Raw genomic sequence first — 26,990 nt, 5'->3', positions numbered from 1 at the left:
CAGTTTTAAAATTTAAAGGTAACCACTTCTTTAAATATTTTAAAGATGAGCTATTTAAAGTTTACCCCATTGTTTACATGTTAATTCCACCAGAGTTGCACAGATGTTTAGTTCTGCTAATACTAGAGTTTACCTAGTCTTATCTGCACAGATGAGAATCAATAGAGAATTATGGCACATTTGTTTGACTGTAGAAAGAGATCATTTCTCTGTCTTACCTGTTAGATTTTATTGCTTGTGCGTTAAAGTAGGCACTTATCTGCTGCCAGATAACAGACAATCAGCACACTGCTGACACAATTCATGAGACGAGGCTGGCAGAAAGGATAGTCAAACAAAGGCTTCTGTAGGCAAACATACACTTCAGTTGTGAATAACTGCAGGCAGTGGCTCGGAGACCCTCTAGAGAAAACAAACCTAAGAAACAAAAGGCCAAGGTGTTACGTTGGAAACAAGCTGACCACACCTGAATGCTCTGCTTGTAGTTAGAGGGTGTGTTCAACTCACATTTACTGTCTCAGACTAAAAACTTATAATTAGCCTGCACGTATTTAATGTGGGATTTAACAGGGGACACTTAAAGATAAAAATAAGCAGTATGAGATTCTTGCTTTGAGTTGTCTCCCTTCACAGGAGAGGCTTCCTCTCCAAAGCAATTATGTGTGGTTTGTACACCTCTGGAGTGTGTCCTGTCCTTGGGCAGCCTCCGAAACTTCACAGTCAGTTGTACATCATGTTGTAGGAAGAATGCAAATACTACTTGCTCAGCCAGCTACCACCCTGACAATACAAAGCATCCATGCAATAATGTACACATGCAAATGACATTTTTCTACATGCACACCTGTGCATACTGGCCTTCTTCAGTGTTCACCTTAATTCTCTTGAGAATCTTTCCCATTTCATAATTCAAATGGGGGTCAACCTAATTAGGTTAGGGATCAGATTGTCTGTTGGTTTGCTGAAATTATTTTAACAGTGCACTCTAGGGAATCTTAAAGTAGAAAAATAAACTGATACCAACTTAATGAATTGCTATTTGTAATTTATGATTAAATTACAACAAAGTGAAAATATCTTTCACAATACCAGATCTTTAGGCCACAGAGGCAATGTGACATCTTTGTAGTGTAATTTACTGTTTAAATATGAGTGATTTCAGAGTATTTTTCCAAAGAAATTGAACTCTTTGGTTTTTATACAAAACCTTGTCCCCATGATAAAAAATGGCAATGGTAGCATAATACTGTACAGATGCTTTTCTTGACTTAAAATAGAGAAGCTGGCCATGATTAAATTGGCCAGAAGATAAAATAAGCTAAAAACAGAAAAGAAACCCCATTAGAGAGAGTGAATCATTTGAGTCACGGGTGGAGTTTCAACTTCCAACAGAACAACTAACAAAAACAAAAACAACCAGAGTTATTATGGTTTTTAAATCAAACCATGTTCAGTTTTTTGAATGGCCCAGTCAAAGTTCAGAGCAAGACTTAATAATTCCTTTTATAGTCAATCTGATACAACATGAACAGTTTAGCATAGATAGGCAAAACCTTAGGTCCCTAGATGAGCAAACTGGTATAGATATACTCCGTACGGCCTGCAGCTGCCACTGCACCAAAAGTCAGTCCATCATAAATGCCATTAAATTTTCCTCATTTAAAAAAACAGAAAACAGAAGTCACTGTGTTTGGTCCTTGATACTCCTACAATTTGCAACCCTAGATAATGTATGTAAAAAAAAAAAACAACAAAAAAACCTTTGTGAGAAAATTGGAAGTGAAGTTTGACAGTAACCTAACTGTTAGTGAGAAGGTCGATACTGTAATCAATACTAGTTTCTTTTTTCTCCAGCTACTTGCAAAAGTGGTTTCAGAGACTTCGAGAGAGTTATCAATACATTTATCTCATCTTGTTTCTTCTATTTTAATACTATTCTAATAGTCTCTATTTAGCAACTCTAATTATGTTTTTTAGTTTTGTCATCTTATGCTTCTTTTCTTAAAATTTTTAATGATTTCCTTTGCTTATATCTCATTTGGTTATTTTAAATGTGTAGCACTCATATGTGCTATATAAATACATTTGACTTTGACCACTGATTTATGAGAGAAAAAATTTAAATAACAGAGTAAAGGGAAATGAGTACAAATGCATGCCACAATTGTGTTATTCATTAGTATTTTCTTAAATCAATCATTGTTGCATGCAAAAATTATTCTTTATGCTACGCCTGTACGTTTGGCTAAAATTTAGAAGTACTTTTGGCTATAAAGTACATTGAAATGGGCTTCGGCTGGACTGCAGTTAATCTTGGAGGTTTACACCCTATTACTGACTGTGTGCCAATGTGTCTCTGTTCACACTCCAGAAAGCAAAAGTGTAAAGAGAGAACAAAGAAAGAACAACAAAGGCAGGAGGACAAACTGAATGAAGAACAGTGCACAAACACAGGTAGTCTTTAACAGAGATTTTTATGAGCTGCAGGCCTGCTAAAATGGAGCACTCTTATCAGCTTGCTGGAAGCAGGGCAAGGGAGGGCGAGAGCTTCCACACTTATGATCCGTAAAAATGGTGTGATTCATTTTCCGCATGAGAGGGTCTCAGAGGGGCAGCATCAGACCAGCCAGTCCACACAGATTTATGGACCATTAAAGCAGCAGGCCTCCTGACCACTATGGCACTGTTGGCTGGCTTCTAAGACACACTGCCCCTTTATTCATGCTTGGTCAGTACTCTCCATCACAAACTAGCATCCCTATTGTTCATCCCTTCATCAGTCACACTTTTACTGCCATCCATGAACTCTGCTCATAGTCTGTAATTCAGTTTTTCTTCACAGTAGTCTTAACATAAATTGAGCTGTGTACAGTACTCTTATTTTGCTAATCTTGTACAGCATGATAACCATGAAGTTGCCATGTTTTTACAGATCAGAAAGAGCTCTATAGCATCACTATGAAAGTCATTGATGGTGGTCAATGGACTATGTTGTTTTAGCCTAACAGTTTCACAATCTGATTAGCACCAATGCATGCACACAGACTAATGGGCCTGTCTTTTTAAGTCATACTCAATCAGCTGTTTCCGTGGTGATTAATGCATCTTGCTCTCTTATTTCTCATTCACCAGCTTTGTAACTTCATCATCATCCCTGGGAGTGATACGTAAAGGAAAAATGGGGCAGACTGGATGCTGGCCCTAAGAATAGCTCAGTGCTCAATAGAAAAAGAATCAAATGCTCAAAGATGAAAAAAAAAAACAAAATTATGTCTTCACTTCAATTTCATTATTCACCCTTTTCTTAAATATGATTTTTTCATTATGTAAACTTTATACTGGAAAAAAAACATTGAGAAAACATAATTGATTGGCATCCATTTTTCAGGCTGTCTGCCTGCCATTCATGTTAACATGACAACACAAAACACACCACTGCTACCCAAGCCTGTTTGTCAGGTTCAGAGAAGAGGAAGTGCAACGTGTGCACCAACACTGTTTCAGAAGTATTTACAGTGCCGCTGCATGGCAGGCACTTGGGGTTAAAAGAAAACAGAGAGGCTATTAGACCAGTTCTCAGAGAGCTACTCATGTGCGCTTATGAAATGGAGTAGCTGAGATGAGTAAGGCATCACCATTATGTGAAAGTTACAGTTTGGTGTGAAGTCAGTTGGCCAGTAAAGCTGCCCTCTAATGATAGCCATGCAAAGATACTAACCTATAACTGCCAAGTTCCCTGAGGGGCAATAGTGGCACTACTGTTCAGACTTAAAAATAAACAGATGTGTGAGTTTCACATTGATAAAATAAGTTAATTAAGTAAAGTACTCTAGAGAGCTGCAATTTTCTTTCAATAATTTGATATTTTGTCTATCACATGTTTGTCCAGGGGTCATGCCCCTCCCCCCCCCATCATCATCGTTTACTCTAGGAGGGGCCCAGTTGAAGGTCCACTATCGTCATGAGGCAGGGCGCGGTGACACATCCTTTCTCTCCGCCCCGAGGTGTTTGTGCAGCCTGCCCTGAATAACGCGGGACGTGTCCGGCTGCTTTGCTTTCACTCTTTAATAACAGACAAATCAACCCATTAATGCTTTCCAATGAACCGGGTTTAAAAGGCTCTAAAAACACATTCTCCTCCCACTGAACGCTGTGAGCGCTGGAAGATAAACTAAAAAAAAAAAACATTGCACGATGCAAAAAATTAGATGGCGTGCGCGTTCGCGGCGCTCCAGCGCTGCGGCAGTTGCCAGGGGAGATAGAAGGGGAGGGGTTGTGATTGGCTGAAGTGGACCTGTTGCCATGACGACGGCGAGGGGTTTGGTAGCGTTGCCGTGCGCTGTGTGATCTGCGCGCTGCGTGTATGGAGGAAGCAGCTGCTGATCTGATCTCTGACATTGTGTGAGACAGACATCTGAATTAAACTCTGCTTTTACACACACCGCTCCAGGGTAGCGACGTGCATGATTGTAAGTATTTTTTTAAAATCCACATTTCTGTAATCTACGGGATCAAAATGTGCTCGGCTGCAAAAGGGTTGTGAACAAGCTAAAAGTAAAATTGGTCAAGTGACTTTGCTTAGAGGAGCCAGCATGGCAGATCAAGCGACAGCATGTGGCCACCTAGTTAACGTTACTTCTCTGTTTTCTCCGGGAAGAGGACAGAGACTGAATCACAGAAGCAGAGAACAGCTCTCGGCTGACACTTGGAGATGTTTTTTTTTATCGCTACGTAATTCTAAATAGTTTAAATGTCATGCTAAAGCTAGCAGCAGATTTACCTTCACTGACTCATCGAGCGACTGCTAACGCTACTTCTTTTCACGGTTGTGCTGTGGGAGACTGATAACGAAACATGTAATGAACTTACAACACTAAATAGGGAACTAAACTTGGTGAACTAACGGGTGTAAAGTTACTTAGTTACCAGTGTTGTTTATCGGAAATTGTTGAGGATAATTTGCCTCTGACTAACTTTGAGTTCGTCGCTGCGTTAGAGCTGTGGTTTCTTGTAAGTTGTGGTCTTCAAGCAAGACGCTACAAAGCATATTGGATTTCAGTGCGAACAGCACTTTCAGCTTATCTTTTTTCCTACTGGCTTTTAGTCTTAATTGCTCCATTAAAAACGCCTTGGTCGACTCGTTTTATCTCAAGTTGTAGCACAAGGCAATACTAAGTCTGTTCTTTTGTTGGTTCTGATGTGAGACACTCGTTCCATTTTTTTTGGTATCTATAAATAGTTGAATATTTCATGGTATGTATTGACAGCACCAGAGGTTATGAGGTACGGTGGCTAAGCTAGGCACATGATGTAATGGATTATCACAAGATTGTCCCAGATACGGAGCTCTACAATGTTGGTGTAGAAAAATATGTCTGCTGTGGTTGCTTTGCCTTTGCCATATGTCTATTGGTTTTAATATACTTTTACCAAGAAATAAAGCATTTAAATCATTCACTAACTAATATGATAGTCTTTATAATTGACTCAATATGTTCTGGCAGTACTCTTTACTAGATACGCAGCTGGCCCAAGGTACAGGCGAAACAAGCAGCTGCTTATAGCTTCCAGGCCAGACATGGCCCCTTAGAGCCCTGATCCGTTCACATAGAATGTGTTAAAACTTCCCCCTTGTATTTGTGTTGATCAACAATAAGGTAAATATTGGATTCACTCAGAAGGTTTATACATAGAAAATATCAGATATTCTTTAAAAAGTCCTGATTTGCTCAGGATTTAAAAAGAAATTATGTATAGTTAAAATGTTGCAAAAGGATATATATATGTGTGTGTGTGTGTGTGTGTGCGTGTGTAAAGGAGTGTGTGTGTGTAAATATATTCTTGGTAAAATGTCATGTGAGAAATGATAGCTTTGTTGCTTTACATTGTTACACCTTTTAGAACATTTTATTATCAAGAGACAGGCATAAGATCACTCCAGGCCAGCAGGGGGCACTAAGGAGCGATTAATACTTCTAACATAATATATGTCAAAACTTACAATTTGTAGTTATGTTTTTGAAGAATGAGGCCATGTTTACTTTTGCATAGAACATCTATACGCTATAGATGCGTAAAAATATAATTTGCTTGGAAATGTTTGCGTTATTTAGGATACGAAATAATTTATAATTGTAATACTTGTAACTGTACAAAGTTAAAAATGAAGAGTTTTACATCAATATGCTAGTATGTTAGTTAATTTAATTTTTGTCTTTCTGGTAAAGCTCTACGTCATTGTTGCAGAGATGAGTGGCCAGTTTTACCAAGAGACCAAAATTCAATAATCAAAGTATACATATTAGTTTTTACATTCTTTGCATATGAGCAACCCTCATTTGTTTAGTGTTGTTATTGTTTGATTTAGCAAGTTAGAGTTGTTTTACTCACTCTAACTTGCTGTTGTCAAGTGAATGAATACTTACCGTATTTAGTTTTGTCAAGGAAGACTATCCTTGACATTACCACATGCTAGACGTGTAAAGTTCCTTTGCGTTTCCATCTAAATCTATTTCTATTTTGTACCCCTGAATAAATCACTTTGTACCCATGTTAAATATTGTGTAGCATTGGAATTCTCTGGGTATTATGACTATAATTGTAAAAAACTTCAAATATTACAAACAATTTAAGTTATTCATGTCCATTTAATTGTTTTTTGTTTGTTTGTTGTTCTGATGCACCTTTTGAGCTGGTGACATGTAGGAATATAAAATTACAATCACTGATCAAACTAAATTAACTGGGTTCGCTTCTGGTGATAGACGACATTTACTGAAGTACCATATTTTTCACAGTATAGCATAAGTACATCCTAGAAAACAAAAAAAAATGCATCAGTTATTAAAAAGGGTGTAAATCATTCTCATTGTGGGTATGAATTGATGCAATAAAAGTGTAGGATTTATTTTATTACTTAGTTTAAAGCATACAGCTGTAGCCATCCGTTAATATATTACATGTAAAATTGTAATTACTTGGTGAAGTTATAAGAAAAAAATCTGTTTCCCAGTCATAGTATGTAATACAGCACTCTTTAATATGTTCAGTCTCTCTGGCCGTTTAAGCCTTTTTTCTTGCTGTCTGTCACTATTGGACTCACTGAATTGTACAAACCTTATCTAAAATTTATTGTGTGCTCAGAGGTTTCTCTGTGTACTTGATCAATAAATTATAGAAATTTTCATTCACGTTTTGTGAGGTGGTGACTTCGCTCTACATTGAAGTTGTCGCTTTCTTCATATTTGCCAGTTGTTAAATCTTTAGTGGTAAATGGAAGACAAAGGCAAGTGGACCCTGAGGGTCAAACGCAGACAATAAAAGGAACAGATGTTGCCAGTCAGGCATTAATTTATTGCCAGAATTTCTGTGTTTCAAGCATCTGTTGTCTTTGCTTTTGTTTTGTTATACCTTCACATCTTTCGTCTTGTGAACCCTGTTTCAGTGTTGAGCAGCTTCTGAAGGGGTTTGGTGGCTGACAGAACTTTTCTAATGCCCATTGCTACAAATAGAAGCTACTGAAGAGTGTTGTGATATCAAATGAAATTAATGACAACACAGATGTGAGATGATGTCAGAGCTGAATTGTGCCTCATCACAGCTCTTTCTAATTTAATGTGAGAAACAGAATTTTGTTAATATTCAGAGTTTTATTAGCAAACCAGCTTGTGGGGAAAAGTTATGTAATCTCAGCCGATACCCCTTTTATGATATTCTTCTTTTAGTTTAAAGTATAGTCCCACTATTTTTTTTCCATCTCTCATTATTTGCTGTGCACTGCCAGTCAGCTGTGTGAAAGACAGATTCACCAGTTTCCACTACAACTAAGGCACAGAAACTAAATTAGCACCACATGTTTAAAACTCCCATTGCAAAACAGCAAGCAACATGTCCAACTGAAGGCTTACTAATACCTTCAACTCAATGACCAATTAATGTCATCATGTTGTACTCCCATTGTTACTCAATAATCACCAGAACCTAACAAAATATGATAATATTATGCACAATAAACACTAGAAAACAATAAACAGCAATTAGATTATTTTGTTTTTCCTTTTAAAAATGGCACCGAAACCAAGAATCTTACGCTGACCCATGGGTGGGCCACAGTGTTTGAAAAGGTTGCTGGCTGAACTGAGGGTGACAAAGTTCGCCTGATGATGGTGTAACTGGAAACTGAAATTTCCTTCCAGTTTGCGTGACATGTGATATTATGTTCTCCTTCTAATTTCAGATTTTCATCATGTAGCCTTGATGACGAACGCTTCCGACTGTCTCCAACAGCTTTGTTAATAGTTTCCATGTTCTAAAAAAAGTTTGAAAGTTCATGTTCCATTTGGAGTATTTTGCTTCCACGGTGTTTGGTATCAAATATATTCTAAGCCAGGGGTGCCCAAAGTTGGTCCTCGAGGGCCGGCATCCTGCATGTTTTAGTTCTCTCCCTGGTGGTAGTAACAACTTTCTCAGCATGTCAGTGTTCTTCTTAGGCCTTCTATAGAGCCATCATTTGATCCAGGTGCGATAAACCAGGGAGAGAACTAAAACACACAGGATGCCGGCCATCAAGGACCAACTTTGGACACCCCTGTTCTAAGCCGTAATAGAACACCACAGAACTGTCCTCTTGGCTTTAACAACTTTGTAGACTCTTTATTGTGTTTTTAATGAGGTAGTTGTTCCTTTGTACTGTGTTGATGACAGAACAGGAAGGTGCTCCAATCAGGATGTAAAAATAACACCACAAAACAGAATACCAAATGACCATGCCACATTACACAGTAAATCTTTTGGTTAAAACTTTTTTATTTGTGAAGTGTGACTCTGATTGACTTTCCGAACATGGGTTGGCACCAATCATCAGTTTAAAATGTTGCCGTTTTATTATCTCTTATCACAGGACTATGCACTTTGGCCCGGAGCAAATGAAAGGCTGAGTCCTCTGGAATTCACCGCAGCCTAGCGTCTGTGGCATTGAATTCATTTCGAAAGCCGATCCGTGTGGCAGAAACCTTTTGCCGATTGCTCAACACAGGCTGAACCTGATTTCCCTTGAATGAACCAACCAAAAAAAAAACAACTCAAAGCTTTGTGACTCTGCTTCGCTCAGAACCCTGTCATTACCAAGTCAATGTGACTTTGATTATACCGACAGATTAAGCAGCTGAATTTTTAGTTGCCCTTATTCTTGTAATGTAAATTCATAGTTAGGCAGAAACAGGAAGTTGGTGATTGCGCCGCTGAAGTGACTGTTTTTCCCATAATTATGCTGCAGGGCTCCTTCTGCACTGATTTGCTTCTCACAAAAACTGATTATAAGTTGACTTCTCGTCTTATCAGCTAAATTAAAGTGTAGACATTTTTGAACAATATGATTTCCTTCTTGTTTTGCATCGGTCAGCTTAGGTTGTTAAACTCCAAAGTTTTATTTACTTGAGATGAATTAATGTAGCCTGAGCTCTTTGGTAACACTGACCTGTGTGAATCATGAAGCCGAAGCCTTTCCGTAGAAGCTTGCCAGAGTGATACCCACGCAGCCCCTGCGTGATTTAGGGGGACGTCCCCAGGAGGATGTAGTTCGCTGTCTTTTTGGGTCTGTGACATTCTGCTGATCAAACATGCGTGGCGGCTCTGAATTTCAGCTGCAAATGTAAACGCCTTCTGAGACATCATACGCTTTCATGTTTGCTGCCTTCTTCTTTACATTTCTGTAGGCGTCATTTTGTATCTGTTGTTTTTAGACTGTGTGCTTGTTTGTTCCTTCTGATGTCTTGCATTAGTCCACATCTCTTTCAGGACGCTATAAACTTGACATTTTTGTCACCTGTTGAGAGATGTACTGAAAATAAGAAAATTATTGTGAGTTTATTTCAGACTCCTGGTCAGTTTTAGTGTGCCTTTTGCCTAAATGTTGTCATTTTACTCTTTCTTTCTGCTCCACTTGTTCTTTTACATCTCTGGATTGCTGGACGTTTTGGTCCCTGTGGTGAGCTGAATCCCTCCCTCGTTCCTCCCATGCTCTGATCCTCACTGTCTAGAGTGCCTGCCTGATTTCTGATGGGTGGACTCAAGACACAGCCCATTAGGGGCCGCCTTACTGAAGGCAACAGTAACATGAGCGTTTCCTTGATTGGGAGAAAGGAAGAGGGCAAGACGGCTGTGTCCTGTGTCACAATAGGTATTTGTCTTATCACTTTTGGCTGAAATAACGACATGCGTGGATGTCGACGAGGATACAGGCCAACAAGCTTGTATATAACAATACGTTATGTTGAGTTTTATGACTATCTTAATATTACTTTTATGAACAAATATCTTTTGAAGATGTGTTTGGGGACGTGTGAATGCGTGACAGACTGATGCAAACAAGAAAAGCGAACTCCGGTCTGTCTAAAAATCTAAATCTTAGTTTGGTTGAAGTGAAATTGGATACGTCGAGCGCATTCATATGCGAGTCCTAAGTGGACAGCAGACCGGTTCAAAAGCAGGAAGCAGACTGTAGCACAAGGATTCTGGGTAAAAACAACCAAAACAAATGCACGTCTAGCATTAGCAGGACAAGTGGCTTGTGGTTATTTACCAATGACAAAAGAGAAATCCTGCAACCACTAAATTCTGGCGCTCTCCGTTTTTGTTTATATTTTCTGAAGATGGAAGTTTCCATCTTCATTGTCTTCTTTGAAGGTTTTATGTCATTTTGTTTAAGTGGTTCTTGGTACAGTGCCACCACAAGTGAGGGAGGGGAGCAACTTTTTCAAGGGGTTTGGGTCACTTGACACAATGCAGTGTGACAGCGAACCGCACCAGCTGAAAATGTAACAAGTGTGGCAATTATGATCCTAAATCAAACCGAGCCTATCAGGTGTGAAAACACCTCTCCTAGTCTCATCAAACTAGAACACAAGTTGTTGTGTCTTTGTGGTTTGTAGCAGTGCTTGTTATAGTTTTGTTTCATTAGTTGCTGTATATGGAGACCAGATTTGTAGAGCACGATGATTAAATGCAAGCAAGCAGATTCTTCTCCCTGAGCTGTGCTTTTGTGCAGCTCCTCCAGAGTTACCATATGCTACTTTTCTGATTAATGCCTGCCTTACCCAGCCTGTTGAATCAGATGGATGGCCATATCTTTGTAGGTTGTTGAATACTAATGTTCCCTACAAGATCTTTGAGGCCTTTACAGAGGAGCTGAACATATACTGAGGATAACATTTACTAGTGAGGGGACTTCTGAACACCACCCTTTTCAAAGTTTTTTTTTATTTTATTTTTTTAAATGTAGTTACATACTACTTTGTGTTTATCTGTTTGGGAATTAATGGCTGTGAAGAGACAACATTTTGAAAATGAGGTTTGATATAACAGAGGCTGTGTAGGTGTCATGGAGAATGTCCAGAATTAGTTCTTAAATGATACAACAACATCTTAAAGTTTATCACAAATAATACAATTTACTGTTCATTGTGCAAGGATTCAAACCAAGTAGACATTTTATTTTGTAAACTAACATTTATTTACTCAGGGCTGCTGCTGTTCAGTAGCGAGGAATGTCACATGCAGATACCAACTCTTCACTGCTGCCCAAAGTGGAGCAATGAGCTTAAAAAGTTTGTTATATAACTTCCAGCTTCTGTGTGAAAGCTCTTTGCATAAAAACTGCTTTCATTAACCGGGTTATGTATATGGGAATATGTAGATGTAAGACTATAATTGAGGTTGTTGATGTGGGGGGGTGTTGAGTGTTGGTACTCTGAACCTACAGACACATGACCAAAGAGATAAGGTTTCAGTGTTGGCTGGAGGGGGGTTTTCCGTGTACTTTGGAAGGCCTCACCTCTGTTTATACTCAGAGTGGAGTTTGTTTGTTTCAGTTTAAAGTCCCTGTGTGAACATAATGTCACAATCGTCTGTTCTTGAGGTCGTATGCTTGAATACTTCATGATCAGCTTGCGTCTGATGGCCGATGAAGTTCGTAGTTTTGCAAATGTGGCTGCTGTCGCTCCAGCAACAAGCTCCCCCGTCTCGCCTTTCACTCTGTCCGATTCTTGTGTTTTGACGTGGAGAAGACTTTGCCATGTTTGTGTGAATTTGTTCTGAAAAAGCGAACTTCCTCAACAGGCAGGAGGTGCTTCCTTCCCTCCGAGGCCCCTGTTTGAAAGTGCGAGGTGAATACTGAGCGAATACTGAGCACTTCGGAAACATGATTAGAGGAAAAACAACTGCGTCTTTGTAGCAGCTGAGTGTGGGGCTGGTTGTAGTGCTTTGTGTGTGCGTTTTCACACTTTTACCAAGCAGCTTTATTTTAGAATGTAGTGCTGCTTTAACTAAAGCCTCATTAACCCAAGCACTAATGGTCATTTTATTAATTTTCATATAATTTGACTTTGCTATTAAATAAAAGAATTGCCTCACGTTGGAACAGCCTCTCCCTCTGTCCCACTCTGCCTACGCTCAGCTTTGTGTCATTCACATATTTCGAGCTCCAACCAGACTGAGTAGTCAACTAAAATATCAGTTAGGGTTTCAAATAACAGCCGTCATCAGCATGGGGCTTTGCGACACACCTTTGTATAACTGGTTTGTGTCAACTGCTTTATTCCATGTAAAGAGGGTGTGGCGTGAATATGCGAACAGAAGGCAGTTGTGTTTATAATTTCTGGCATCTTTACTCATAAATCCGGTTCAGTTGTGCCCATATAAAAGATTCGGCACAGGTAATTGTCCGCCTAACTGAAGCATCACTTTTTATGAAGCGTTATAAAGTGAGCCTTAGTAGCACTAAGACCGGAGCGCCATGGCATCCAGGTTGGCAGCTGCCTTTGTCAGACAGGTTTGTGGAGAACAGCAGCAGACTGCTGGCCTCAGCAGTTTCCGCCTGTATTGATCTCCCCACATTAGCTCTCTCTTCATGCACAGACATGAGCACAATTGCTTCCCTTACAACACTGGCTGTCGTGGCAACTGAGTCCCGGTCATGAGATTCACTTCTAGGGAAACATCTCAGAGCAGCGCTTCTTTTCTGAACCTCTTGTACGTTCTCTGGCATAGCAGCTCCGCTGATTTGCCACTTAAAACCATCTCCATATGTCTTTGTGTATTTTTGAATAGACCAAGTGCTTAACGGGATAAAAGAGCAGTTTGAATGGAGGGGGGTGTCCCGTGGCACCTGCTGTTAGCCTGCCCGTTTGCACATGAATATGATGAGTCTGACTGGCTTTTTTAACTTGCAGATGAGCCATCAGGTCAGCACCATTAAAGCTTCGGTGTATTTTCAAGGGTGGGCAGCAGTCAACAGGCCAGGATGCCTTATTAGCTGCCTCTCGACTCCACTCATGAGTCTTCCTTTATTCACCACGGTCCCAGCCAACTCTCTTTGATGCCTTTTTCATCAGAGCAATAATAACTGTGATCATTGCAAAAGCACTGGTAATTGAACCAGTGCTTTTGGTTCAATTACCAAAAGCGCTGGTAATTGCTTTTGGTAATCCTAACACATTTCCTGTGTTAAGATGGATGCAAGATGGATGCAAGACGGCTTCCTCGCTTGTCCACCCTCCATCTGGTAATATTCAAATAAAAGTCATTTGAAAGCGGCGACTCAAGGGGGATAAGCTCTCTCTGACTCCCAAAAACCAAGCAAAGAGGTCAAATGGGTAACTGTAAGCTTTTGTGTGCTTTTACTTATGGAAATTAGCACCAGCACCTGGCCAAAGAGGTGGAAATTCATGAAGGGGCAGGTAAATTTGGTCAGCTTACAAGCAACAGTGGCAGGTTTGCAATTCAAACAGGAAAACAGTGTCAGATTCCTCACCTGACCCATTGCGTCTGATCTGCCACCATACTGGTGTCGATGCCACTGGTAGAAGAACTGAATAGTAATGCGGCATTGCATTCCTGGTGTAAAGCCAGCGGCAGTGAAGTTAAAAACCATGTAATGAAACACATGATTTGGTAGTCTTAGACAAGAGAAACAAATCAGTGTTTTTTGTTTCCAACATCACTATCAAGTTTACTGATGCTGAGAAATAATAAATCTTTTATGTTCCCAACTTTTTAAAATCTTCTTCCTGGTTTAAAGTAGTTTTCTTCTGTAAGGAAACATTTGTTTTACTCCAATTCGTCATATTTCATGAGACTAATCTGAATCAAGAAAAAAAAAAAAAACTATTAAATGAAGTTTAGTTTGAAGCAAATGGTGGCCTATAAAGTTTTTTTCTGTGTCTGTTACAGATTGTTATTTCCACTGCTGGCTTTTAGACTAATCACTTCACTCATTTTATAGTTCCACTGCCCGTTTCTCCCATAAAGCTTCGCCATGCAGGTTTACGGCCAGTCACGGTCTGTTTACGTAGAAACAAGGGCCATGTGGGCTGTTTACAGCAGACTGTAGGCTGCACCTCCTAATCCATCGAGACGGCACTCAAGTCTTCGTTTGGCCACACCTGTGTGGATGTCTAGTGTAATCTGACCTAATTGTCATCAGAACACATAACGCAAGCTTGGGCTGTTATGAAATTCATACATCATAACTATCTTGAGTAAAAGTATTACTAAAATCTATAAAATGATCAAACAAATTTTATTTAAAAGTGCAGGAATGAATCTTTATACTACAAGCTTATCCTGACTTGTGGATTGGGAGAGTTATATTTTTGTTACATTTATGTATTATTAGACTTAAAACACAAATCTAGAATAAACTTCTTAAGTTGTGATTATTGCACACAATAATGTTCCATTTTCTCCTTTTGCTTTTCATAGTAACAATGGGATTATAACACTGTAGATTCCCTACTGCAGTTTAATAAAAATGATGCCTGGAACGACTTTAAATGTTTCCATGATTTCTATTATATATAAACAGGCAAATAATTCTTCCTTCAGTCAGTCTCAGTCAGTTGGTCTTTATTTATTAAGCACTTGTAAAACTGTGAGTGACACATCAGACAAAAACAAGGAAAAACAGAAACAACAATGACTAAGAGCTAATGAGGTAAGCAAAGATTAATATGTGATAAAAGTACAGAAAACCTCAAATAAACAGATTATATAACTTTAAAGGACAGAGGAAATGCAGTTGTGTGAAGGTGAAGAACAAGAAAACATCAGAAATTGACAAACGTGCATAGATTTTAATGAGAGATGTAATTTGATTGATTAAATTAAATCCACAAATATTTAAAGGAAAGAAGAACCAACACAGTAAAGACCAGGAACATCTTCCTCATTAAATGTGATGGGCTAAAACAATTAATGATTGACGCTTCCTAAGACAAACTTTATAGCGTACAGATCATCAGTTTAGGCTTTACTGTACTCTTATTCACAGGACTTTATACTATTGGAACGATATGATGAAGCATATTTAGCGGTTTAGAAAGGTGAACCTTTTAAAAACCTTGATTATACCTTGATACAGGCAAACCACCCATGTCTACCACAGTTATATCTTCAAACTTCACTGAAACTCTTAAACAGTTTGAGATTTTTTTGAAAATAGCAATTGAACTGGTTCTTTACATTGTACCTTCTCTTTTTTTTCTTTGTCACTGATGTATAAATGGATATATATGTAGCTGCCTTACATTAAATCTCAAGTGGCATGTGCTCAAAGACCTATCATCTATGTGCTTTTTAAGAAAATAAGTAAGATGACTCATTTCAGGGGCTTATTATGATGCTACAAAAGATCTCTATCCGTAGTCTACAGTTGTTTTCAGAAGCTCAAATGATATTTTCTGTTTGAGTCTGGGGACTTGTAGAGCTTTTTACTGGTTGCAAATTAAATCAGAAAGAAGAAGCTGTATCTGTGTTGTTGAGCAGATATTTTCCTGTGACACTAACAGGCAGTCCTCATGCTGCCTGACATATCTGCTTGCTCTACTTTGCTGAGAGCTGTGATTCATCACAGACTGTGGAAAACCTACCCAGCCTTTCTTCCTACCACTTGTTCTTTGTTGTTGTTTTTTTAGTCTTTTGGACTTCATTTTTTCTAGTTTAGTGTAGAATCTTACTTATTGCTATTGTCTTCTCTTCCTTTGATCAAGTGGCTTCTTCACTATTGTTTGGGAACTTAATAGGCTCTTTTTAGTTAGTGGGCAAAAATGCAGAAGTGAATGCAGTGCAACAGTATAATTCTATTGTGCAATACTTAACGGATAAAGAGATGGATTGAGGGTACATGTTAGAGAGACAACAACTTAAAAGAAACAATATGCTTTATTAATAAAGACATGAAAACAACACATGCTTTTAAGGCAAAAGAAACCAGATTAGAAAATTATTCTTAATCTGAGTTGAACAAATCTGCTCAGTGAGAGTTGATGGGTTATTCTGTAAAAGCACTAATGCCTCCCTTTCGCTCCCATCCTCGTTGACTGGCTTTTACAAAACTGATTTATGTGTATGCTCACTCCCTCTCCTGTCTCTGACACACACTTTTTGAGTTTGACCCAATTCTTATCCTATCTCAGAAATGAAAGACATGGCTATCCACCGCACACGGTGCGCCTTTACCGACTACAGTCTATATCCACAACCTTTCAGACCCCCCCAGGAAGAACGACAACGGATGACGACGTAGACTATTGGTTTAAATGGGGGATGGGGATGGAGGGGTCCACAGTCATCATCTGTGTCGGTGTTAGCCAGCGTGGATTACTTATTTTCTTATTGAGTCTTGTTTATGGGATTTCTGCTCATGTTGAAGGGATGACATGGTTGTCATGGTGACAACCAGGACATAAAGCTTGTTGTGAGTCGAGACAAAGAGTGAGCTCTTTATGCTCTTGGCCTCACTAAGCAGTGTGCTAAGCCATCACTTATGGTTCATGGTTTTAAAATAATTAGCAAATAGAGATAAACTGATCAGAATGTTTGAGCACATATACAGGCTGTAGTTTAATTTTCAGTACCAATTTTAGTTTATTACGAATTCTCTATAAGAAGAATGGGGGAAAAAAACACATTATTCCAAAAATACTCTCACTGCTGTGAGTGGTCCTTAATTATTTATGTTAAGAGCAGAGGCGACAACATGCTGGATGTGGAAAGAGAAGTTGCCGTACCTTGGGGATTCACACTATTTTAGAGGAAAAACTAAATCATTTGGTCCTATACTCTGAGATTTATTGACCCGCCATGTTGGTGGGTGGCTCATGTCACTTTAGAAGTATGAAATTGGGCAGCTATTATCAACTCTATTATGACTTTGTGTGTTAATCTCTCTCTCACTCTCTGGCAGCCTCAATGAACGTCAAAAATGTCTCGCTGTTGTATAAATACAGTTTCCAAAACCAAGCGCTCAAATAAAATTCTGTTTTCACTTTTGCTACCTTTGAGCCTTCTTCCCTCAGTCGTGGCAACTACAGGAAATAGTGTTGCTCTTGATGCCATTTTATTGATTCCAGGCTAATTTATCTGTATATCTTTAGAATAAATACCCAATGGTAGATCCATTGGATCATTGGAAGGTATCCTGTCTCCAGCAGTCTTTAGACGAGAGGTGGTGTACACCCTGGACAGTTCGCCAGTACATAACAGGAAGGTGTAAAGATACACAGGACAAACAGCCAACATTTAGAGAAGACACATGCAGAAGCCTCTGCAGAGAGTTAGGATTCAAACCCAGGACCTTCTTGCTGCAAGGCAACAGTGCTACCAACTGCGCCAATGTACAGCTCCTCAGTAATACAGTATCTTTGTACTAGTTTCCCCCCTTTACACTCTTTCATAGATATTCTCCAATAAAAAAACTTGGATGTGATCTTTGCTGCTGTTTTACATATCCTGCTTCCTTCTCTGCCATTCTCAAGTGTTATTCTCTAAGTAAGGGTACTTGGGTAGGATTTGCTAATGATAAATCACTGCTAAGGTTGAATTTCTTTGGGCCGTTAAATGGCTGATATCTCACAGGTCTGCAGCCTTTTTATGCTACTTAATCTTGCATGCAACTAATTGAGACTTGATCCTCACTGAATGCTGAGCAGTTTTAAGAGCCATCCACTCTGTAAGATGCAGGCCTGCAGTGACTGGATGGTCTGCTCATTTACACACAATGAGCAACTGAAACTTGACTGGAAATGAGATGGGTGTTCAGGAGTGGAGCCTTAAGTCAGTTCAGTTGCTTGAGATGGGCTCCTCGAAGGTCCTCCATGGGAGTCAAGAGGAGGTGGGGGGGAGTGCTGAGAGGCTTTTATCACTCTATCCAGGCATGACGAAGAGGGAGAAATCCAAGAAGTGCAGCAGAGACAGTTTCGAGGGATGGGCTTCTAGAGAACAAGGCCGTTGCTTGAAAGGGCGCATCGTTTGAAAGTGTAGCATACAATTGTCTGAGCTCTTGCTTATAGATTGTTTCAACTCTAACAACCTCTCTCTTGTTTCTCCAGACCTATTTGGTTTAATGGGTCCAATCATTGGGATGTCACCAGATAAGAAAACGGAAATTCCGGGTATGCAAGAAGAGCGGACGGGACTCAGAGGTGTCTGCGGTGTGGGGACCCTGCCCGAGGCAGAGTGCGCATCCAGTCCACTGGCGACGAGCGTGGATCGCGCTTCAGGTGCAGAGGATGAGGAGCTCACCAACCTCAACTGGCTTCATGAGAATCTGCTCCAGAACTTCACTCTCGGGGGCCCAGAAGCTCAGACAAGTGGTAGCCCCCTTTTTGACATTGAAGGAGACTACAAACAAAACCAGGGTCCTTCATCGTCCTCGTCATCTTTGTCACAAAACAGGGGCCGTGAGAGGGACTCGCTGAAATCTAAGCCTCCTTTTTCATTTTCCCTCCTCATCTACATGGCTATCGAGCAGTCTCCCAGCAAGTCTCTGCCCGTTAAAGAAATCTACGGGTGGATTCTGGAGCACTTCCCTTACTTCTCCAATGCTCCCACAGGCTGGAAGAACTCCGTTCGTCACAACTTGTCTCTAAATAAATGCTTCCGCAAGGTCGACAAGAGTTTGGGAAAGGTAGGTCAGGAAGGTGTTCCTTCTGAACATGCATTCTTGCTTCTGATTTTAGGAGACTGGAATGTTCATTTGTTATTGTAATTCAATGCAAAAATTGTAACTAACACATCATATATATATATATATATATATATATATATATATATATATATATATATATATATATATATATATATATATATATATATATATATATATATATATATATATATATGATATTTTTAGTTTCAATAAATTTACAATTGGAACAGCTTTAGTTGTCCCACAGCGGAGAAATTTGGGTGCTATGGCAACGTCAAGATATGTAGGTTCACACAAAAAAGTTCCAGAAGTTTTTCTATATAATTCTTTAACAATAACAACAATAATAGTCATAAAGTACTGTACTCAATTATAAAATAAAGATATTATGCAGTTATTAGAATATAAATATTCCTCTCCAACTGGGCCGATCTTCCAACTGGTCAAGTTGGAAGATATTCTTTTTTTAATTTACATATTGTGCATGTGTATTAAACTTAACAAAACTAACTTGATTATGTTAAAATAGCTTTATTGCCTACAATGTCAGTCGGCTGAAAAGTATGTCCATTTTAGACCATTGTCCTCAAACTGCAGTCCTCACGGGTCCAAGTCCTGTAACTTTTAGACGTGCCCCTTGACCCACACACTTGAATTAAATGCTGAAATTGCCTCACCAGCATCTAGTGAAGCTCTACAGAGCTCCAATGATCAAATATTGGGGCCAGGTGTGCTGAAGCAGAGAGACATCAAAAAGTCGGAGGACACCGGCTCTTAAGGACAGGTTTGTGAGACCACTGATGTAGACAATATGGACCCAACCCTTGGCTGGGGCTCATTTTGCTTGCCTGCTTTCAGCTTGCCTGCTTTGTACAGACACATTGGGAAGCTGTGTCATTTGTACAGAGCTTATTGGGTTTAGAACAAGTTTGTTTGCCGGCTGTTCATGCAGAGTGATAGCAAGGTTATTAAAGCAGGTGTTGGTGCTTTTTGCAGTGGGGGGAGGAGCCAAGTCCTGCTGGAAGAGGAAGTTAGCATCTCCATGAAAGTTGTCACCAGAGGGGATTAAGTAGATGTCTGACCTGACTTAGAATTTAATAAACATAGTAGAGCAAGTAGAGTGATTTATATGTCAGGCACTTATAAATCACCTGACTTATGAGTGCCTGTGTGTGGGAGATTCCTGAATCATCGACTCCAGCTGTAGACCTCTGGAATGTCTGTCAAACCTTTGGATGGGCTTTGCTTCACCATTTCCCCAAGGCTACATTTGTCACTGCTGCTTTTGTATCACTTTAACTTTGTCCAGCTTTTCCAACAGTAACCTTTTGAGGCTGTTTGTCATTATGTTGTCATTGTTTGCTGGACAACTGTCACACAACAGTTTTCCCCATGATTGTGTAGTTCAGAGGTGTTCAAACCTTTTGCCCTGGGGCCCAAAACTGGCAAATTTAAACTACTGGTGGACAATAAATACATTAAAAATGAAAAAAACTTTATTGAGGTTTTTAGTTTTACCTGCTCAATAGTAAATACTTTTTTTAATGAAATACGCATATTGTTATAGATCCAGAACATAATAAAGTTAGGTAAATTTTTTTTAAGGAAATAGCTTTGTGGTTTTAGCTAGCTTAAACCACAAATGATCTTTCAAGGATATTCTAATGATCACCTTATTTAAAACTTCCAGGGATCATTAGTATGGTTGTTTTTATCAGGAGGGCAGCACCTTAGACTGGGAGTATGTTGCAGCACTAAGCTGCAGCCCAGCTCATGTGGCAGAGTTCTAAGCTTTGACGCAGCTGCAGGGACCTCTGTGACTTTGTTACGATAAGAGTGGAATCCAGTCAAGGTTGCAGATACTCCTACAGAGGAAATGCAAACACGGCACACTAATAAAGGATGTTATCTCCTGAAGCACCGCAAGGTAGTGCAACTATTTTAGTCGGAGGGAAATGTCCAGCAGTTGAACTGCTAGATGTCAAATTTAGGGAAGGAAGCAACCAAGACATGCTGCAGCAGCAATGTTTGTGTGGTAAAGTTGATGGTGGTTATTTAACATGCATTCTTGCTTAAGAAAATAACCATAACTATTCTGGGAAACAAACTTGAAATTTTGGAGAGAAAATTTAACAGATGAGAACATGAAGGAGATCTTGTAAACTAGACCTGTTTTAAAGCCCAGAAATAGAACACTGCAATGAAAAGAAAAACTCTGGGAAAACATCTGTAACTTTTAAAGTTGCCTTCATGCTACCACCCATCATATAAAGGGAACAATTCATTTTAAGGTTCATATGATTTGTTTGTGCATAATGTTTTTGGAGTCTAGCTTAGTTTTCAAAGAAAGCCAAATTCATGTTTTAAAGAAATAATGCTGGTTGTGTGGTTTTGTGTGTTTTTTATGGTTTTGTATACTTGATGTTTAACTTGCATAACTTTAAAACACAGTTAAGACTAAATCACTGAGATGCTATGAATGCAAGCTAATGTTATCTTGTAAATTAGAACTAGAAAATGTCACATATTTCTTCACATTTTATTGTCTTTCATTGACGGTCCACCTCTTTACTATAGATGACCTTGTTTTTTATTTTCTGTTTGTATTTTTACTATACAGATTCAGTTCAGTTGACAGATCAACACAGTTTACAGCATTCAGTAATTATAAAGTGAAGGGGAAATGATATGTGGTTTTTCAAGTTGTTTTCCGTGTAAAGTTCTGAAAAGTATGGTTTGTATTCAGCCCCCCTGAGTCAGTACTTTGCTGAACCACTTTCTGCTGTAGAGACTGAGTTTTTGGTCTGTTCTTCTTTGCAAAGTTCATCAAGCTCAGTCAAATTAGAATTGGTGTGTTTAAAGCAACAATCTTCCGAATTCTGAATTAGAAATGGGTCTGGACTCTTACTGGCAAACAAGGTAAGCTACATTACTGGGTGGCCTGCTTAGCTTGTGGAAAACTAGAGACTCATGGAATTTAAAAAGGTAAAAATAATGCCCTCTAATTTGTAATGAATCTTTTCTTTAAAAATAAAACACTGAAAAATATTGGCTTGTGTTAATCCACGCAGTTTTGTAATATCTAGATGCAATCTTACTCCTGGTGTAGTTACAGTAAGTAAGATTGTGTAAGATTGTGTTCTTTGAAACATTCAGACTAGGACTCCAACTATCGATTATTCTGACGATTAATTGATTAAATGGATAAAGAAATTGGCACATTCTGATGAGTAATTATTTAAACATTTCAGCCTTTTGAATGTGGTTTAAATACATTAAAAGATGTGAATAAAGTTATGTTGTAAAATAAAAACTAAACATTTTTTTGCCTAAAATGCAATAACATAGAATTCCTTTAGCATATTTTGTCAGAAGTATTTAAAAAAATACTTCTGACATTAGCATGTGAAAAGTTCAGCCCTTTCTGCTTTACTTAACATTAATACAGTGTAGTGCTGAACAGTTGGATTAACTGAATAAGTGCTTAATAGGAGATTTTTCTTTACAGAATTTGAACTTGATGAAGCTAAAGCTTTGTTACTTGACTAGTTCTGTGTAGAATATATTTACAGACAAAAAGATTTTTTTAGGGTGTTATTATTTCAGCAGACTATAATTGAGGCTGTTGATGGTGGCTATCCACTACTATCCACCATTCTCCATCCATCCATCCATCCATTTTCTGTTCACCCTTGCCCCTAATGGGGTCGGGAGGGTTGCTGGTGCTTATCTCCAGCTACGTTCCGGGTGAGATGTGGGGTACACCCTGGACAGGTCGCCAGTCTGTCGCAGGTATCCACCATTCTATAACTCTATAATCTAGAAATTGCTTTATTACAGTTCATTTAAATTTTGCTGAGGGAGGATCTCTACAGCTGCCCTTTACTACTTTAACTTGATTTCATGAGCTAACTATGCATCATTAACACGACAAGATTTAAAACCTGCAGTTTAACTTTCACCACTCCGCTCGGGTGGCGCTGAGTGGGTGCAGCTTGAGCCTGGGGTGCCAGTGCCATGTTTAGCCAACACCTGATCATTTTCCCCACCTTGGGTGGAGACGGCTGCTCTGACTCTGTGAGTAGCAACGTAGCGCAGCACAGGCTGCTCAGCATGCAGGTGCACAGTGTGAGTCCGTCGTCTGCTGAGACACCAGCACCAGTTTCACATGACACTAGCTGGTGGTTTTCGTTGCCATGGAGACATTTCCTTCTTCCTGCATCAGAGCCGGTTGGTAATCTGAGTCAAGGTTATTCTTCTCTTCCCCTCCCTCGCACTGTTCTCCCGTACCGGGCCCAGAATACGCCACTATCAGATAAAGTGGCACACAGTGCTCCTCTCATCACACTGGTTGTTGGCGCAACACAGTCACACTGATGCTTCCTGCTTGCTGAGACTGTCGGTGAATTCATAGCCGGTGTTATCAAATTTTCCACAGTTTGAGATCCAGAGAACCATTGCTTGGACATTTATTCAAAAACTGCCGTTACATTTTTGAGTCTGAATGGATTAGTGAATGATTTATTTTTATGCAGAATGCATATGCACAATTTTTTTTTCTGTTTCTACTTCAATGTGTTTTATTGTAGCTAATAATAGGAAAGTTTGACACAATTCATTTCCTGTATGAACCTAGTTGTTATTGACCAACTTTCTCTCTACATTAAGTGAATGGAAAATTATTCATATGCTTGCATACTTCAGTGTGTTTATTAGGATTTTGAGATAGTCCAACAAAATGTAGAGCATAACTATGAACACTTTTTATACATGACAATTTTAAAGTGTGGTCTTTGTGATACTTCTAAATGAAATCATTTGCGCAAAATTGCCTTCGAATGTCATCTAAATTGGAAATGTTTTCTATATGTGTGTAATTTAATATCAGTCTAAATACAGCTGTTCTGTGAATACCTCAGAGGTTTTCAAGGAACATTAGAGGACAAACAGCATTCTGAAGACAAAGGAACACAGCAGACAGCGCAAGGTTAAAGTTGCAGAAAAATTCAAAAGTAGGTTTAGGCTGTAAAATTATATCCTAAACGTTAAATGTCTCAGGAGAACTGTTTAGTCCTTCTTCTGAAAATAGTCCGGCAAAAATCCAAATCTACCAGGATTGGCCCAGAACTCCTAACATTCAGTCTTAATTCTAAGCATGTTATTGTGGCAGAATGGCCTAGTCAAAGTCTTGAGGATTCATAAATTCTTTTTCAAAGGAGAATGTCTAAAATTTCATTCTTGTTACGCTTTTCAAGTTTTTAATAATACTTTATGTCCAAACAGGTGAAGCTAAAAATATGCCACTAGAACAGCTGTGGTTATTCAACATATTTACAGATAAACATTTTTGTTAATCTCAAATACAATATATTTTATTATATTGTAGGGCAGCCCTATCTCTTTAATCCTTGAATATATTTTATGTACAGTTTTGGCTTTATTACTGCTCTAACTGTGTTGTTCTTTCAGCAAATGGCCTGTTTTTGAGCTTCTATACTCCAGTTAATGATTAATCAATTACTGAATTAGTTGGCTATGATTTCAACATTTGACAAAAGTTTGATTAATCAAGATTAATTATAATTAATCGAAATACACTGTGCTTTGTGTTTCTGACAAAATGAAGGGTTGGTAATACTTTATGAAGGCACGAAACAGTAGATTTAGAGAAATATTTTCAATAATCAGCTTTTAGGTAAGCAACACTGATTCCATATGAATGAAAGATTTCACGTTAGCAAGGATTGCTATTGCATTGAATGATTCAACTGGATGCATTTCTTTTGTCCTGCAGGCCAATGGGAAAGGTTCCCTCTGGTGTGTTGACCCTGAGTATCGCCCCAACCTAATCCAAGCTCTTAAGAAGCAGCACTTCCCAGCCGCACATGCCTTCTGCACGCCACCCGCCTCCCCGCCCAGGTAAACTGCCATCAACTGCGGTGTTACCGGAAACTGGCATCATCAATGACAGAAGTAGTTCAAACAACCGTGTTTGTATCAGAGTGGGCCTTTTTGAAACTCTGCTCCTCGGACAACATCTGAGCCTCAGTTTGTGTGTTGTTTGTGTGTTGCAGTGCCTCTTCGCCTCCTCGACATCTCTTTCTACAAGGCTGCTCATTCAAAGGTGAGGATGAGCCCAACTTCATTCCTGTTTGTGGCGCTTTATCCGAAATGTTAAAGTCAAGTGGCCATACATGTGTCCAGAGATCAGCATGTGCTCGTGTTTGCGTTGTCATGATTTTTGTCCAACATTCAGCATTTTTTTTGCCCTTCAGCTCTTGGTTTGGTGTGTTGCTTTGAGCTCATGGATGTCTCATGAACACCATAACATTGTGAGCTCTCAATCGATGTCACCCCCGCCTCCACGGCCCCCCACACTTCTTTTTAGCTTCTTGGATTTGTAACCTTGACGACAAGCAGAGGTTTTGCTGGTGCTCAGTGTCGAGCACTCAGTCTCAGTGTAATCATTAATAATTTAGAGCTGCAGAAGTGAGCTATGAGGCTTTCAGACACGTTGTCAGGTCTGGAAAGATCAGATGCGCTCTCACTGTCGGTGGGTGTTTTTTTTGTTTGCTTCTTGGGTTTTTCACCCGATGGGCTGTCCCTGCTCATTGTGTAAAATTCCTGAAGGATTCCCAGTCATCCCAGTCCGAGTAGAGTTGCCATTCTTCCACGCTTCCATGGCTTAGGATTGACCATCGTGCATGTTTTCTCCTCTTCCAGAGTCTGACATTGATGCTGCCACTGCCATGATGCTCTTAAACTCTGCCCCTGGGCACCACGTTGACCCATGTAAGAGAATCCACACTCATACTTTTTGGTTTTTGATCTCCTGCCTCTTTCATACCACCCTGTCATTGCTTTCTTTTTATGTTGCTTCTTTGGTCGGTTTATGTGCTTTTATATGTCTGTATCTGTTTAAACAAGTTTCTGGTTCTCACTCTGGGAATAACTGACAAATGTGACTTTCATAAGAATATTTTGACATCAGAAGTTGATCAGCACACACAATGTCAACTTTTACAAACCAATGTTTATTTAAATATTCTCTAGATCAGTGGTTTCCAGTCCTGGTCCTCATGATCTCCTCTCCTTCCATTAGAGGTTTCGCTGCATCCAATGAATGAATTACCTCCTCAACATTACGTTAAGAGCTTTGCAATTAAACATATAGTAATAATAATAATGATGCATTTTATTTATCAGCGCCTTTCAAAACACCCAAGGACACTTAACAACATAAAAACACAAATAATTAAATAGTAAGGAAATGGCTACAATGACACAAAACCACAAAATAGCTACACAGTTAAAGTGAGAAGGCTAACTTGAACAGATGAGTTTTGAGTTGTGCTTCAAAGGTTAGAAGAGAGTCAATATTACGGGTATCGGGGGAAGAGCGTTCCATAGTTGGGGAGTAGAGTAGCCTAGAGAAGGCTCTTTTCCACCGTGGTGAAGAGGCTGACAAGAGGCACACTGTGGTGGATGGAAGAGGAAGAACGAAGGGAACGTGGATGGGTGGTGATGTGCAGAAGATCAGACATATAGGGAGAGGGAAGGTTGTGGATTGCCTTCAATGTAAACAACAGGATTTTAAATTTAATTCTGAATGAAACGGGAAGCCAGTAAAGTTGTTGTGAAATTGGAGTGAAATGAAGCAGTTTTGGTGATGATGCGAGCAGCAGAGTTTTGAACCCGTTTTTATTGAAGTTAGGTGTGTGGAGGCAAAGAAACACCTAAAACATGCAGGTCTTGAGGATCAGGATGTTTAAATAATGTTTATATTTTTTGCACAGTTTTGGCTTAATTACTAGTATACTGTTCTTTCAGCATCTGACCTTTTTCTGAGTCTGTTTATTCCAGCTAGCGATTAATCGAGCACTAAATTAGTTTCAATAATTGATTAGTCACAATTAATTTGATTAATGGTTTCCAACTTGGTCTTCCTCTTTGATTCAGGACAAACCTGACATCTGCTTTATACTCTGACCATAAAGTACACATTCAA

The 26,990-nt window shown here is 39.2% G+C and overlaps 1 protein-coding gene across 2 annotated transcripts; it reads left to right on the top strand.

Annotated features, from left to right (window-relative positions):
• The first annotated feature begins 4,087 nt into the window (after positions 1 to 4,087).
• On the top strand, positions 4,088 to 26,990 carry foxn2a (forkhead box N2a). 2 transcript variants are annotated; one of them, XM_044136581.1, is made up of 5 exons: positions 4,088 to 4,469; positions 18,384 to 18,961; positions 24,777 to 24,901; positions 25,057 to 25,106; positions 25,706 to 26,989. In XM_044136581.1, exons 2-5 carry the CDS (start codon positions 18,398 to 18,400, stop codon positions 25,936 to 25,938), a joined length of 972 nt encoding a protein of 323 aa, XP_043992516.1. In that variant the 5' UTR covers positions 4,088 to 4,469; positions 18,384 to 18,397; the 3' UTR covers positions 25,939 to 26,989. The 2 variants fall into 2 exon arrangements, with proteins under 2 accessions (XP_043992516.1, XP_043992517.1); XM_044136582.1 differs by lacking the exon at positions 4,088 to 4,469 and having other exon boundaries at positions 18,390 to 18,961; positions 25,706 to 26,990.

Source organism: Gambusia affinis, linkage group LG13 (genome assembly GCF_019740435.1).
Source record: "Gambusia affinis linkage group LG13, SWU_Gaff_1.0, whole genome shotgun sequence".
NCBI classification, from domain to species: domain Eukaryota; kingdom Metazoa; phylum Chordata; class Actinopteri; order Cyprinodontiformes; family Poeciliidae; genus Gambusia; species Gambusia affinis.
The sequence above is the reverse complement of the archived record's forward strand: the minus strand, read 5'-3'. Positions and strand labels throughout refer to the sequence as shown.